A 12,769-nucleotide genomic window follows, 5' to 3' on the forward strand; every position below is an offset into this window, starting at 1 on the left:
TGACCCACGTGCAAGACCTTGCACTTAGATTTGTTGAACCTCCTGAGGTTTCCCTGGGCCCATTGCTTGAGTCTGTCTAGGTTTCCCTGGACAGCATCCTGTCCCTCAGGCATGCCCACTGCACCACACAGCTTGGTGTCATCCACAAACTTGCTGACAGTGCACTCAATCCCACTGTCAGTGACACTGATGAAGATACTAAAGAGCATCAGTCCCATTACTGACTCCATAGGGACACCACTCATCACTGAGCTCCACCCATACACTGAGCCATGGACCACCACTCTCTGGGTGCAGTCTCATAGCCAGTTCCCAGTCCATCCAACAGTCCACCTGACGACTTCGTGTATTTCCAGTCTGGAGAGAAGGATGTTATGGGTGACACTGTCAAAGGCCTTACTGAAGCACAGATAGATGACAGCAGTGATTCCTCCTTCATCCACTGGCACAGTTATGCCACCATAAAAAGCCACAAATCTGGTCAGGCAGGATCTGCCTTTGGCGAAGCCATGCTAGTTATCCCATATCACCTCTCCCTCTTCCATGTGCCTTAGCTTAGCTTCTAGGAGGATCTGCTCCTTGGTGTTCTCCAGAACTGAGGTCAGGCTGACAGGTGGATAGAATCATAGGGGTTGGAAGGGACCTCATGAGATCATCGAGTCCAATCCCCCTGCCGAAGCAGGTTCCCTACACCCAGGATAGTTCCCCAGGCCATCGTTTCTATCTTTGCCTTTGCCTAACTTAAACGACCATACAATAACAAACATACAGTTAGCTAGAAATTAAAACCAAAAATGAAATGAAAGTAACAATAAGTGGAAATTCAAGTGCCTAAGGGAAGATCGTGCAAGGTCGTCAAGGGCGGTGGTGGGTGAAGTATGTACAATATTAACGATCTGCTCATCTGCTATCATTTGATTTAGGACACCCAATGGTATCTTCTGCTATCTTAAAACTATAACCCGTACTTCTACGTACCACTACGATCACAGTACTGAGATGGTTCGTTTCTCATCTGATTTTCTTCTATTTTTTGTTTAGAATTCAGTGCCTCCTCCCGTGCACGCTTTCTTTGTTGTTTTTTTTCTTCTTTCCTTTTTAACTTCCTAAAACTGATAAAAACAAGTGAACAGTGAATCTAGTCTTACTTCAAATAAATGTGCCAAACTCCTTTTGTGAAAAAAGTTTTTTTGTCTTACAACAGTGACAATCTTCCATTCTACTGTAAAATACGACTTGGAAGAGTATAAATATAATCAAGCTACTTTTTAATTTAGTAAGAGAACACAAACATTCACACGAGGCAGGTATGCAATGGGGAGAATATCCTCAAGATTCCTGAAGAAATTTTTACTCTCATTAGTAACATCTGAATTAGGATTAAGTACCTGAAAAAGATTTTTTTTTCTTTATTTTGACTCCATGTTTTACACCAAACGTTAACGTCTGGATTTCCTTGACATTTTAAAATGAATTTATTTTATACTCTTAGCATGTCTTGTTATTTACGTTTACTTGAACAAAAAGCATAAAAACAGTTATGTTAAAGGCACATGCATCAACCTTATTAAACAGCTTTTCAATCTGCAGACTTTATTTAGACTTTCTAAGCCAACAGATAAAGTTTGCTACACAGGTTTCTCTCCCACAGTTAAAACCTCGCTGACATGTGGTAAATGTTTATCATTAACTCGTATCTTCTGGTCATCTGCTGTGACCAAAACAACCTTTTTGTTTTTAAAACAAGGTAACCCTTGTTGGAGGGTTACCAACCGTTTCTTCAGCCATACCCATTAATGCTCTCCTGTGATCACACCATAAAACGCACATACAGAGCTACATGTTTATAAATTAATTAAATCACTGTATGATTAGATTGTAAAGTACTTCTACTCAATCTTTTAGTTGATTTAATATTTTTATTAAAAGAAAATCAGTTCATTCAAATATATGTTTTCAGAGGTGAAGGACAGTAACAGCTTTCCAAAGCATATGTGGTATTTTAGTAATTCTCTAGAAGTCATGAAACTCAATCCTAGAGGAAGCTTTTCCTCGAGTTGATACAACTTACTCTTAAACATTAGAGAGCTTACCTTGAACATTTCTGTTTAATACTGGCTCTTGGTGGTTCCTTGATTTTTGTGATTTTTTGTTCAAACTACCAAAATAAGTGACATCACATTAATTAATTTTGGGTTACAACGCAGCACTGATTTTTCTTGAAACCCAACAATATCTGGTGTTTTGGATAACAATAAAAACTAATACCATGAAAGTGACTGTGCACTCCTGAAAGCTACTTATGCCTCATGAAGGTCGATGTGAAAATATCTTCATCGAATATTACAACCCAGTACACGGCAGTAGGTTTTCACAAGCAAAAAAAGACAGGTGAAAAAGTAGCACAGAGTCAGAACATACTGGATACTGTTTATCAGTGGACAGGAAAAAAACTTTACAATATTTTTTTCTGCTTCTCACCCACCCGCACTGGCCAAGGAAGAAGAATCCATCTCCCCAAGACACTGTAGGGGATCAGCCATTGTCATCCCCACAGAAGTACTTCATTTAGTAAGACTATCTCAATTAATAGAGTTCCCACCATGTCACCCCAGCTAAATATGAAACACAGCTCCAATACTCATCAATGACAGTTCTAACCAAAGCAACAAGGTAATGTCCACACCAGCAAGTTAAGAAAAGAACAAGCAATTCAAGTTCCTAGTAATGCTTAGATTCTTCAGTAAAGATAATACTTATGGGTTTGCATATTACTTGTGAGTTACGTTATCATCTTTGCTTTACCTCCTTTACACAGATAAACGTTTTAAAGATTTTTTTATTTTAGATAAACTTTTACTTACTTCACATTTTACCAAACCAGAAGAACTGAAAATAACTATTTTGGAAATCAGGCCTGTACAATCAGGAGTGAAACACAGTTCTCGAAGAAAATCCTGTTGGAGAAAAAGACAAAACAAAAACATGCGAATTCATGCAAATTCTACATTCTTGTACAAATTATTTTTTTATTTGAGGTGACTGAGGTAGTTAAAGCTAGCATAGGCTTAATCTCCAACTGGATGAAGAAAGCAAATCACTCACAGCTGTGTTGGCACAGAATCTCAATCAAAATGGCCCAAACCTGTGGCATACACCTGCTATTCACAAAGCAAAGCCCCTCCTCCAGCTTCAGTTTCAGGGCTCAACTTTAAGACTATCACTTTATGAATTTATATCCTCCCAGAATTTCCTTTTATTTCAGACTGATTGCCAATATAATCTGTAAAATTCCTTTAGATATAATAAATGTCAAACTGCTTCTTCAACAAGACTTCAGAAGGAATACGTTTTCTTACGAGTAGGCATAAATAGTGCAAGAGAAACAAGCTAAGCATGTGCAGGCCTTGCTTCTGTAAAGTGCAAGCATTGCCAACACTTGCACATCAGACCATTCAGCAAGAGAATCCTCTTTCCCCTCTTCCTGTAAAATGAGTTGAATATGTAGCTGTAGCACCTCATCTATCACAAATGAAAAGGATGCTGTAATACTGATTAAACAAAGAGGAAATAAAATGCTTCTAGTCTAACATAGCTCTTACCTTGTCATTCTTATCACTGTACTTTGCAGTTTTCAACTTTTTCCAACAGTTGGTATGAAACTCCACTCTACATTGCTGACAGCAAGTAATACGTATAAAACCCTAACAGTGGAAAATAATACAAATGTAACATCTTTAAAAACACAGAAAACAATGCGCAACTTAACAGAAGATATGATAAAATGGTGCATTCACAGCTATCTAATACGGAAGAGAGCTGAAAACAGGAAAGTTTTACTTCCCGGATCCTTCTGAATTAAAACTTACCTTAAAGTCTGGATCTGTAAAATAGATTTGGATTTTGGAGTAGCCGTGGCACCGCTGATAGCGACAAACTGCATCCGGTTCTGGAGGGAACTTACATTCCTCAATGCAATTCTTTAACAACAACTGAAAAACACAAAGTGACAGAAGATAAGCTGCACAGAAACCAGGAGAAGATTGTTTTCTGTAAACAGAGCTCTCCTCTACAAAGACCAGGCTTTTGGGTTGACAGTGCTCCAGAAAACAAGCACTTGCACTGGCTTCTCCATGCTCAATCTCCTACTTCTGTTCACTCCTTTCTTAGCCTTGATAACATGAGGGGAGGAGCAAAGCAAAGATGACACGCTAGGAGTCACACTACAAAGCTTTGTGAAATGTATATTTTTTTCTGGAAAGGTCATTTGAGGGAACAGCACTGTTATTTTTGTGTCTAAACATACCTGTAAATTCTTTGTTCGTGTTTCTTCAATGACCTGAGATGTTGTGGGCCAAGTTATGACTCCAGGTATAATCTTATGATTAATCATCGTTTGTGACTTCATAAACTGATCGAGCGCATCGGAAAATCTGAAGTTTCAAACAGGTAAAACATGCAGACCATATATCAATGTCTTTTACAAGGTGCATCATTATTTCACCATTCATTTTATGATTCAAGAAAAAAAAACATTATCTGGTAAAAAGGGATATTCAGTGTAAAAGATTCATGGCCTGAGGCACGGCTGAATAAAAGGGCCCAGAGCGCAGGCATAGATATTAGGCAGAGTGTGAGCTGACGTTCAAGGGATCCATGAAGATGGGTGTGCCTGTCAATCTGGAGAGTGAGGTCATGCATGTTTTCACTAGTGTGACCTTTGATCTCCACCAGCCAGAGAGAAAGCAGAGGATGCTGCTCTCTGTACTCAAGTTCTACCTGCCTTCAGACAGTGTTACATGGTTGCTGCTCTGACTGCGACAGCCTCTGAGGCCAGAGGCCAGCTGCATTAATGTATGCACCTCTTTGGGACACAGTGCAGCTCTCTACCAGACAAAACTGCAAAGGAAAGCAGCAGTCACATCCACACAATTGGGCACAGACACTTCCTGGGTCTTACAGAGGACCTGGCTACTCTGCAGCAGCAGGAAGGAGGAATCCTCTCACAGAGTCCAGCACTCCTTGGCCAGGTTCATTCAGCTACTCCACTGAGGAGGGTTTAATGTTTGATATTAAACTTACTTATTTGATAAACTAGGCATTGTATTGGGTTTACATAGCAAGGACTGGGGTTTTGTCTGGTAGAGGAGAGGAGGAAGAATGTGCAGTGGCATCCAACGTCAATCTACCACAGGCAACACATGAGATCCTGATTTAGTAAAGACGTACAGCAATATACTGACATCATGACACAGATATAGTAACTGCAATACACAGCTGAATGATAGTACAATCATGGATTCCATTACTGGTCTCTCTGTGCTCACTGTCACAATGCTGGGTGTTCCCAATTTCCAGGAAGGAATATGTAGGCAGATGGCAGCTCAAGTCTGCTGCTTTCTTCAAAGCTGGTTAACTGGTCCAGTTTTTACACACTGTGTCAGGCTGAGTCACACATACATTCTCCCCTCTGGATAGCTCAGGGAGCTCTTTACTGTTCCTCTCAGGGACTCACTGGTACAGCTGTCTTAGCTAAAACCAAGGTCACTCTTAGTTCTCCCTGATCTTGACGTAAGTTCAGCTTTCTTTACAAGGCGTTCATCCCAAGTTCATCATTTTCTTTACCTAAGAGTTCACCTCTACTGCTGGTTGGTCACATCCCCACAGTCTGGAGACTGCTGGATTCAACTGCTTCTATTGTACTTCTAGCATTAACAAATTGGAGCTGTAATAAATCACTTCGATGTTTGAATTTAATTAACAAGGATTAATTACAAAAAAAAAAGTGTATTTCTTAAACAAAAAGAGTCTTCGTATCAAATATTGAAGTTTTATATTATGCTAACCTGTTTTGTCTGAGGTACACTTTCCCAATTCCGTAGTATGCCAGACAATCAAATCTCTCTTCATGGTACTGTTCAATTATTCTCTTAAACTGGTCTTCAGCTTTTGTTAATGCCTTGAAAATAAATTTAAGACAAAAATGAGATGCTTAGGCAGCAACTTTTCAGTTTTTGTCTTCTTTTTCCTGCAGTATATCCTGTTGTTTGATTTGTCCTATGAGCAAAAAAGGAAACTAAGCAACCTTATGTTCATGCACAAAGGGCTATAGAAACAAGGGATCTACAAAGTACTGAGCTGACTGAGCTACAAATGCCCAGACAGTTTTTAACTCGCTGAAAGAAGCTGAATATTTGTAAACAATACTGGAGGTGAGGGAATGGCTTTCTGTTTTGGTGTATTCAGGAAGCAAAAGCATTCTTTCTTCTTTTTTTTAAAGAACAGTGTACAACCATGTTACAACAAAGACAGATAAATAATTAAGCATCTCACTTGAAACATGAAAAGTAGTTTTCTTATTTGGCAGTTTAATTTGTCCAAAACCTATTAAAGACCTAATCCCACAACATATGACTTCATAACCCATGACAGAAGCATTCTTTCCCAACTCATCCTATGTCTGTTGAGAGTTAAGTCAAAAATGAATGACAAACCATCTGAACTAGAAATAAAAGCAATATGTTGGCTTAATGTCATACCTCAGGCTGTCCTATTCCAAGAAGAGAAGTGGCGTGTCCGTAGATGATTACAACATAATTAATAACACGAAGATTCAATTGCTGCAAATAGAGTCAAATTATAGAAGTAGCACAAAAACACTTGGTTAGTAATGAGCACATTACTGGCTACTGTGAAGATGTACAACAGACGTAGAAAACTATCACAGCTTCCAACCACATTAATGTTGAAATTGGCATAAGAAGTGAAAGCTACCTACTCCTTTATCTTGGTCATTTGTCAGCCTTAAATATTCAAAATAATACATCCTGAAACATCTGCTTTCAGTCTCTTATTAAACGTAATGGTAGATACTTTTAAAATTTCATCTATGAATGCACACGCACAGTGAGCAGTACAAAGACACAGCATACAATCCCATAATTATCCTGTTTCCCATTTCTATCCTTTTTAAGCTCCTTGACATACACAGTGCAACATATAACACTGTAGTCAATGTGATGGGCAACAATTCAATGATAACGATTTCTTTGGGTGGAGGGAAAGAACGACACAGTACTGAAAGTGTAAAGCTCAGTTACCTTAAAAGATACGTTACTCCTCTCAATTTACCTTTAATTCTGAAGGATCAAGAATGTTCAACAATTGTGAGAACACCTGTTCAGCACTGCGACACCTCTGGTCCATCAAGGCTGTATAACCATCATGAACGAGTGATTTCACCTTTTCTAGCAACATGGTTGAATCCACCTAAGATATTTCAGAAAACAGCTACTCAAAATGAAAACAGCAGTTTTCTTTCCCCCTCTTTTTCTTCAGAAATTTCCAAATTCAGTTCAAGCATTATCTTAATACTGTGTGTAGCTAAATGCAGCTATGTTTTCCCCCTCTTGTACACTCCCTTGTGTACCAACGTATTTTTAAAAGCTGAGTATTATTTCATTCAGCCTCCACCTAGGTAACAAGTTGATGCCTGAAGGCTTCAGACTGCATTAGGTTAACAAAATTTCACAACAGCTCCCGCTTGAAGTCTGGGGGAATTTCCAGCATTAAGATTTGAAATCAATACAAGCAGTTGCAGAAATAGGAATTTCTGTTCCCTTGATGGGGTTAAACACAAAATACAGTGCTAGCTTTAGGAAGCAGATCATTGTGCTATGGTAGAAATACCTCTGACTATTTAAGAAGCTTCTCTATCACCTATTCCTGTAGTTGCAACCAAACAAGTTGTCTGCTTTTTAACCATTACAATAACACTGTAATTAGTTGTATTCTCGTGAACTGAATTAACATTTTGGCATACTGTGTCCAGAATATACTTTCTGGATCATCAATGAACTCTGATCACATTTTGTTTTCATCATGGCACCTGGGTAAGAAGGACAAACACAAGGACTGCTCTGGAAGCAATGCCTCCTATTACTATGTTGGTGGTACAGGCAGCAGAGAGTAAACTTTTCCATCAACATTCCATTACATTTTGTTACCAGCTGACAGATGGCAGCAAAGGGGCTCTGACACAACAGTGTCTGACACGGAAGTGTCTATGAAGCAAAGATGTGTTACTGAATTCCAGCATGTAGAAAAAAATGCACCCACTGACATCCATTGATGCTTGCTGAACATTTCTGGAGACCAACCAGTGGATGTGAGCACAATGAGGTGGTGGGGTGCTACATTTCAGCAGTGGCCACAGAAACAGAGGTTCACCTCCACTGAGACATACTTTCACAAGTGCAATATGTAGGCTCTTGACATCAGTGGCAAAAACACATAGTTAACGGTGGTGAGTGTGCTGACAGTGTTTTGTGGCTGACAAATTGCTCCATCAAGCAGCATCATTGTGCTCTTTGTAGTTGATATAGTTTCCATGGAAACCTATAGGTTGTGGATATTTTTTTATATAATGAAGGTTAGTGGCAGGAGCAGCAGAAACTACCACCAGGCACACACACACCAGAAAAAAAACCAAACAGATAACTCCACACCAAAACACAGAAACCAATTAATGAACGCAGGATTGAGACCATTTTATTACCTAGAACAAACGTGACCAGGTAATGCTGGCAAACATTGTAGGTATGGAACAGAAAAAAATAATTTAGTGTTAAGCTAATAAAGAATCTACCTGAAGTATGAAGCTGATTAAGCTAGCTATAAACAGTATTTTTGATACTAGCACTACATTAATCTTACAAAAACCAGGTATTTTTAAAGGAATAAGGAAGGTGCAGTTAGCATCTACATTTTCTCCTTAATCCACTTTTCTCTTTTAATCAGCAACTTACTAATTATATGCCTCCATGAATTCATTCTCCAGCTTTGGGATACTTGTTATTTGCTGCTGATAAGGCCCAAGGACAATTCTCAATTTGTGAATTGCATCGAATTTTGAACAGCTGTTCAACAAAATATTCTGTAAATGTTTCCAAATGTACGCATCAAACATGCAAAAACACTGAGTCCCAATTCTAGGGAAGGCATTATAAATCTCTGGATGCCTCCCAATGATTTTTATAATTTCTCTTAGAAATTAACATACGAGGGCACCACTTCATTAACTCAAATTTCTAGCTAAGCTGTTCTATAAGTAACATCAGTGATTAGTTAACAGTGCTGGCAGGAGGTTTCACTGCACAAAAAGCACCAAGTGAACTAACTTCATTCACCTGTGCTCACACACTCATTCTCATAGGAAGGAACAGGCATGCACATGGCCTACATGGAATGACTTAGGTGTGACACGGAGTATTGTTAAATGCACTGTATCTCTGGGATTATCCTGACTGACAACAATAGATGGATTTTGAATTTGCCATTCACACCCTCTAGGAACAGGTACCATTACAGGTCTTTGACCTGTTAACTTTGTCTAACTACTCACAGGTCTTGGACAGAATCAGTAATTTCTCTTTTCTAGCTTTCCTTATCTGAGTATTCCATGGCTCCAGATGTGCTCCCTATATCTTTGTGTCAGTTTTCATATCCATCTGAATACAATCACACATCGTTGGTCTGCAGCAGTTACCATTACCTTCCCTTTTAGCACTGTTGTCATGTTCTTTCATGTTCACGCATGCACATCTCCATATTTCATTCAAACTAAATTTAACTTTTCCAGAACAAATCTCTACAATTAAATTATTTCTGAGTAAGTTCTTCCAGCTGGATGGAGTAAGTTTGACCTAAGATCAACTAATTGCCCCAATAAACTGTGCAGTATTAGGACAGAGTATTTGGTGGTTACCAGGTCACTGAGACAGCTGCCTTTTTTTTTTTTTTTTTTCAAATTATGACTGGATAGTGGTGGGAAGGGGAGGGGAGAAGTAAAAACAGGAATACCAGCAGTAAGATAACAAATCAGTGTAATCACATGATCCTTGTTTCCTGATAAAAATCAGGCTAAATGTGAAATGATAAGTTTCTGAGTGAACTAGGATTGTGAACAGCATTACTAAAAGACAACAAATCATATATAGTTAAAGTCATAAGCTAAGTAATTCCCCAAGTTACCTGCTGCACAGTACAGAAGAGTTTATCTTGGATGGTTTTAGACTCTATCTTCAAATGAAGGTGATCTCTACAAACAACAGGACAATGGTATTAAGAGTTTGTAGATGTACTTTATGTGTAACCCAACTTTCAAGAAACAGATGTCTGTACTTTTGTCACCAACATCACAATAGCCTATATGATGGAGATCATTACTGCACACTCCTTCACAACAGCAATAAGTATTGGAACATTATAAAGGATTATGATACTATTCAACCTTATGGCCTGGGAATCACTAGGGCTTCAGGGAAGTAGAGGCCTTCTCCATCATTTTAGTCATTTTACTTGATCTTCTCTACCTCACTGTCAGCTGAGCTGCTTTCATCAAGGCCCAGGAACAGGTGACTTTCCCACACCAAAGGTTAAAGTACGCTTAGGCCTCTTTCCCTTTCTCTTTCTGAGTACAAGATATTTAATTCTATCACAACATCTACTTAAAATCAAATACATGTGGCAGTTTGGCAGGCTGCAGGCAAGGAAAACAGAGAAGAAAGACATTACACAACTGAGGAATACAGGAACCATAATGCAGAGGGCAAAGTATCGTTTGATACTTTAAATGAAATCCTCAAGGCTCAGATTGCTACACAGACATCAACATTACTATATTGTCCTATAGATATATATTGTCCAATATATATATCTATGTCTCACATTCAAAGGCATCACTCATCTCCTGCAATAAATACTTTAGAGTGTCAAAGAATTCCCTGATTATTTTTGAAGGCAAGCAACTTGCTAATTACAGAAGTGGAGACTGACTGGAAGTGACCGTGCACCTCCCTTGTTAGGAAATACTGTATTTTCCTAAGCCTAAAACTTTACTATGAGAGAAGCAGTTTTGTAGACGGTTCTATTACTTCAAAAAGGATTTGTTCCCACAGTGACTTCTAAAGCTTCGATCTTTTTTCCCCATTAAATTGAAAGAAGAAACAACTCAGAGGCAACTAAGTTAAATGAAATAAAGGCCACCTCCCCTGTCAACTGCTGTGGTGGTATTCAAAAGGAGTTACAGAGGGGAAAAAAAGAATTACACAAACAAAATAATATAAGAATACAGATTAAAAGATAATAGATTTTTTTTTAATTTCAGAACAAATGGAAACGTATTTTGTACAGAAAAATCTATGGTGGTGTTCAAATCAACTGCTTTCATACTGTCTCCAAACCATTAAACATACTGATTTACAGTCAAGAAAGGTATTCATGATATTAAGATTAGACATCAATGCACTTTAAGCCAAGCTTCAAGTTCTATGAAGGTACTGAAGAACTTTTAAAGTCAAACTTCTATTCCAGAATTAAACTGAAATGGATTTACAATGGTAAATCTCTTACTGCAAGTAAGTGTAAGAAAAATGAAAATGGTGTTAAAAATGATTTGGTACACAGAACAACTAGTACAAAGAGACCTTGAAAATAAGATACAGCTTGAGTTATGCTGTGATGCAAGTTCAAATGTAACAATAAGAAAACTTATTGTTAGGACTGCTATTACCTTCTGCTGCAAAGGAAGCTCATCTATTGGTAGGATATATCACATATCTTGCTATGGGCAACATTTTTTAAGTAGCAGTGACTAAGTTTCTGCCTTCCTTTACTGAAGTTCCATTGAGACTTGTAAACTACTTAGTTTTCAAATAAGAACTCAATTTCTTCATGAAGCTGGAAATTGTGAACTTTAATTGGCTGTCTTAATATTAATTATACCCTGAAGGGGATATAAACAATATAAATACACAATAGGGTATATTAGGTTTTAATAAAGAAATGTTTTATCACTTTTCAGCTATACTTCATTCAGACCAATTGCCTCCATTTCCTCAATTACAACTAAGAAAGCAAAGTTCCTTCACCTGCAAAAAATAATCCCTCTTGTACAATGCTAGCAGCTTTTCAAGTGGCTTTACTACGTTCCACAGAGATAGATTCTACAGGGAGAAATATGACACACTTAACCCATTTGCATACTCTCAAATATAGTATTTGTGTGGTCAGAAACAGGCTAGAAAACTTTGTGTTGAAAATAAAAGAATGAAAGTGATAAACAAAAACAAAACTCCAGTTAACCTTCTTTTATATAAATCTTCTATTATAAAGTTAAGCTGAATCACCAATTTTTATTACTTTACCTGACAATGCTACTAGACACAAATTTTCAGTATGTAGACATCATACCCCAGATGGCTTTTCTAGAAGTCTCTTTTCACTAATGTTATGGAAATCTCTTTCCAAATCAAGATCTATTTTAATACTGCCACATTTCAACAAAACATTTGACTACAAGGGCTGCTCCAAAAATAAAGCCTCCTATTTTATTATGTTGGTCCATGATGACAGATGTAGAAGTTGGTGGCACAGCAGGAAAAGGTGAACCTTGCTGCCAAAACTGTTACATGCCATTGCTGTGCGACAGACTGCAGCAGAGGGGCAATCTGACAAACGGTGTCTGAAGCAAAAGTGTGCCACAGAATCCATCCATAATAATAATTTTAGTTATTTAGTATAATTACAAAAAAATTCTTACTGTTTCTTTTCAGGTTCACCAGGTTTGTTCTTCGACCTTCCTTTGTGTTGGTGACTTTGGCCTGTAATGGGAAAAAAAAGAAAAGTACTTCAAACACAATGACCACTATGTAAAACAAGAAAACATACACTTACAACTCGTAATATTTTAGATCTGTAAAGCAAAATA

At 38.0% G+C, this 12,769-nt stretch overlaps 1 protein-coding gene across 3 annotated transcripts in view; it reads right to left on the reverse strand.

The window, feature by feature from the left end:
* Positions 1–12,769, reverse strand: part of TTC3 (tetratricopeptide repeat domain 3) — a 62,155-nt gene that overhangs the window by 20,265 nt on the left and 29,121 nt on the right. For all 3 annotated transcript variants that reach the window (XM_065741737.1, XM_065741736.1, XM_065741738.1), the window contains exons 16-26: positions 12,602–12,662; positions 10,033–10,099; positions 7,132–7,269; positions 6,540–6,620; positions 5,847–5,959; positions 4,307–4,433; positions 3,870–3,992; positions 3,603–3,704; positions 2,865–2,957; positions 2,094–2,158; positions 979–1,112 (exon numbers count right to left, since the gene is read on the reverse strand). In XM_065741737.1, the coding sequence (XP_065597809.1) occupies positions 979–1,112; positions 2,094–2,158; positions 2,865–2,957; positions 3,603–3,704; positions 3,870–3,992; positions 4,307–4,433; positions 5,847–5,959; positions 6,540–6,620; positions 7,132–7,269; positions 10,033–10,099; positions 12,602–12,662 (1,104 nt within the window). The remainder of the gene's footprint in view (positions 1–978; positions 1,113–2,093; positions 2,159–2,864; positions 2,958–3,602; positions 3,705–3,869; positions 3,993–4,306; positions 4,434–5,846; positions 5,960–6,539; positions 6,621–7,131; positions 7,270–10,032; positions 10,100–12,601; positions 12,663–12,769) is intronic.

This window comes from Cyrtonyx montezumae, unplaced genomic scaffold (genome assembly GCF_038088225.1).
Source record: "Cyrtonyx montezumae isolate F1298 unplaced genomic scaffold, pur_monq_1.0 scaffold_3, whole genome shotgun sequence".
Taxonomy (NCBI): Eukaryota; Metazoa; Chordata; class Aves; order Galliformes; family Odontophoridae; genus Cyrtonyx; species Cyrtonyx montezumae.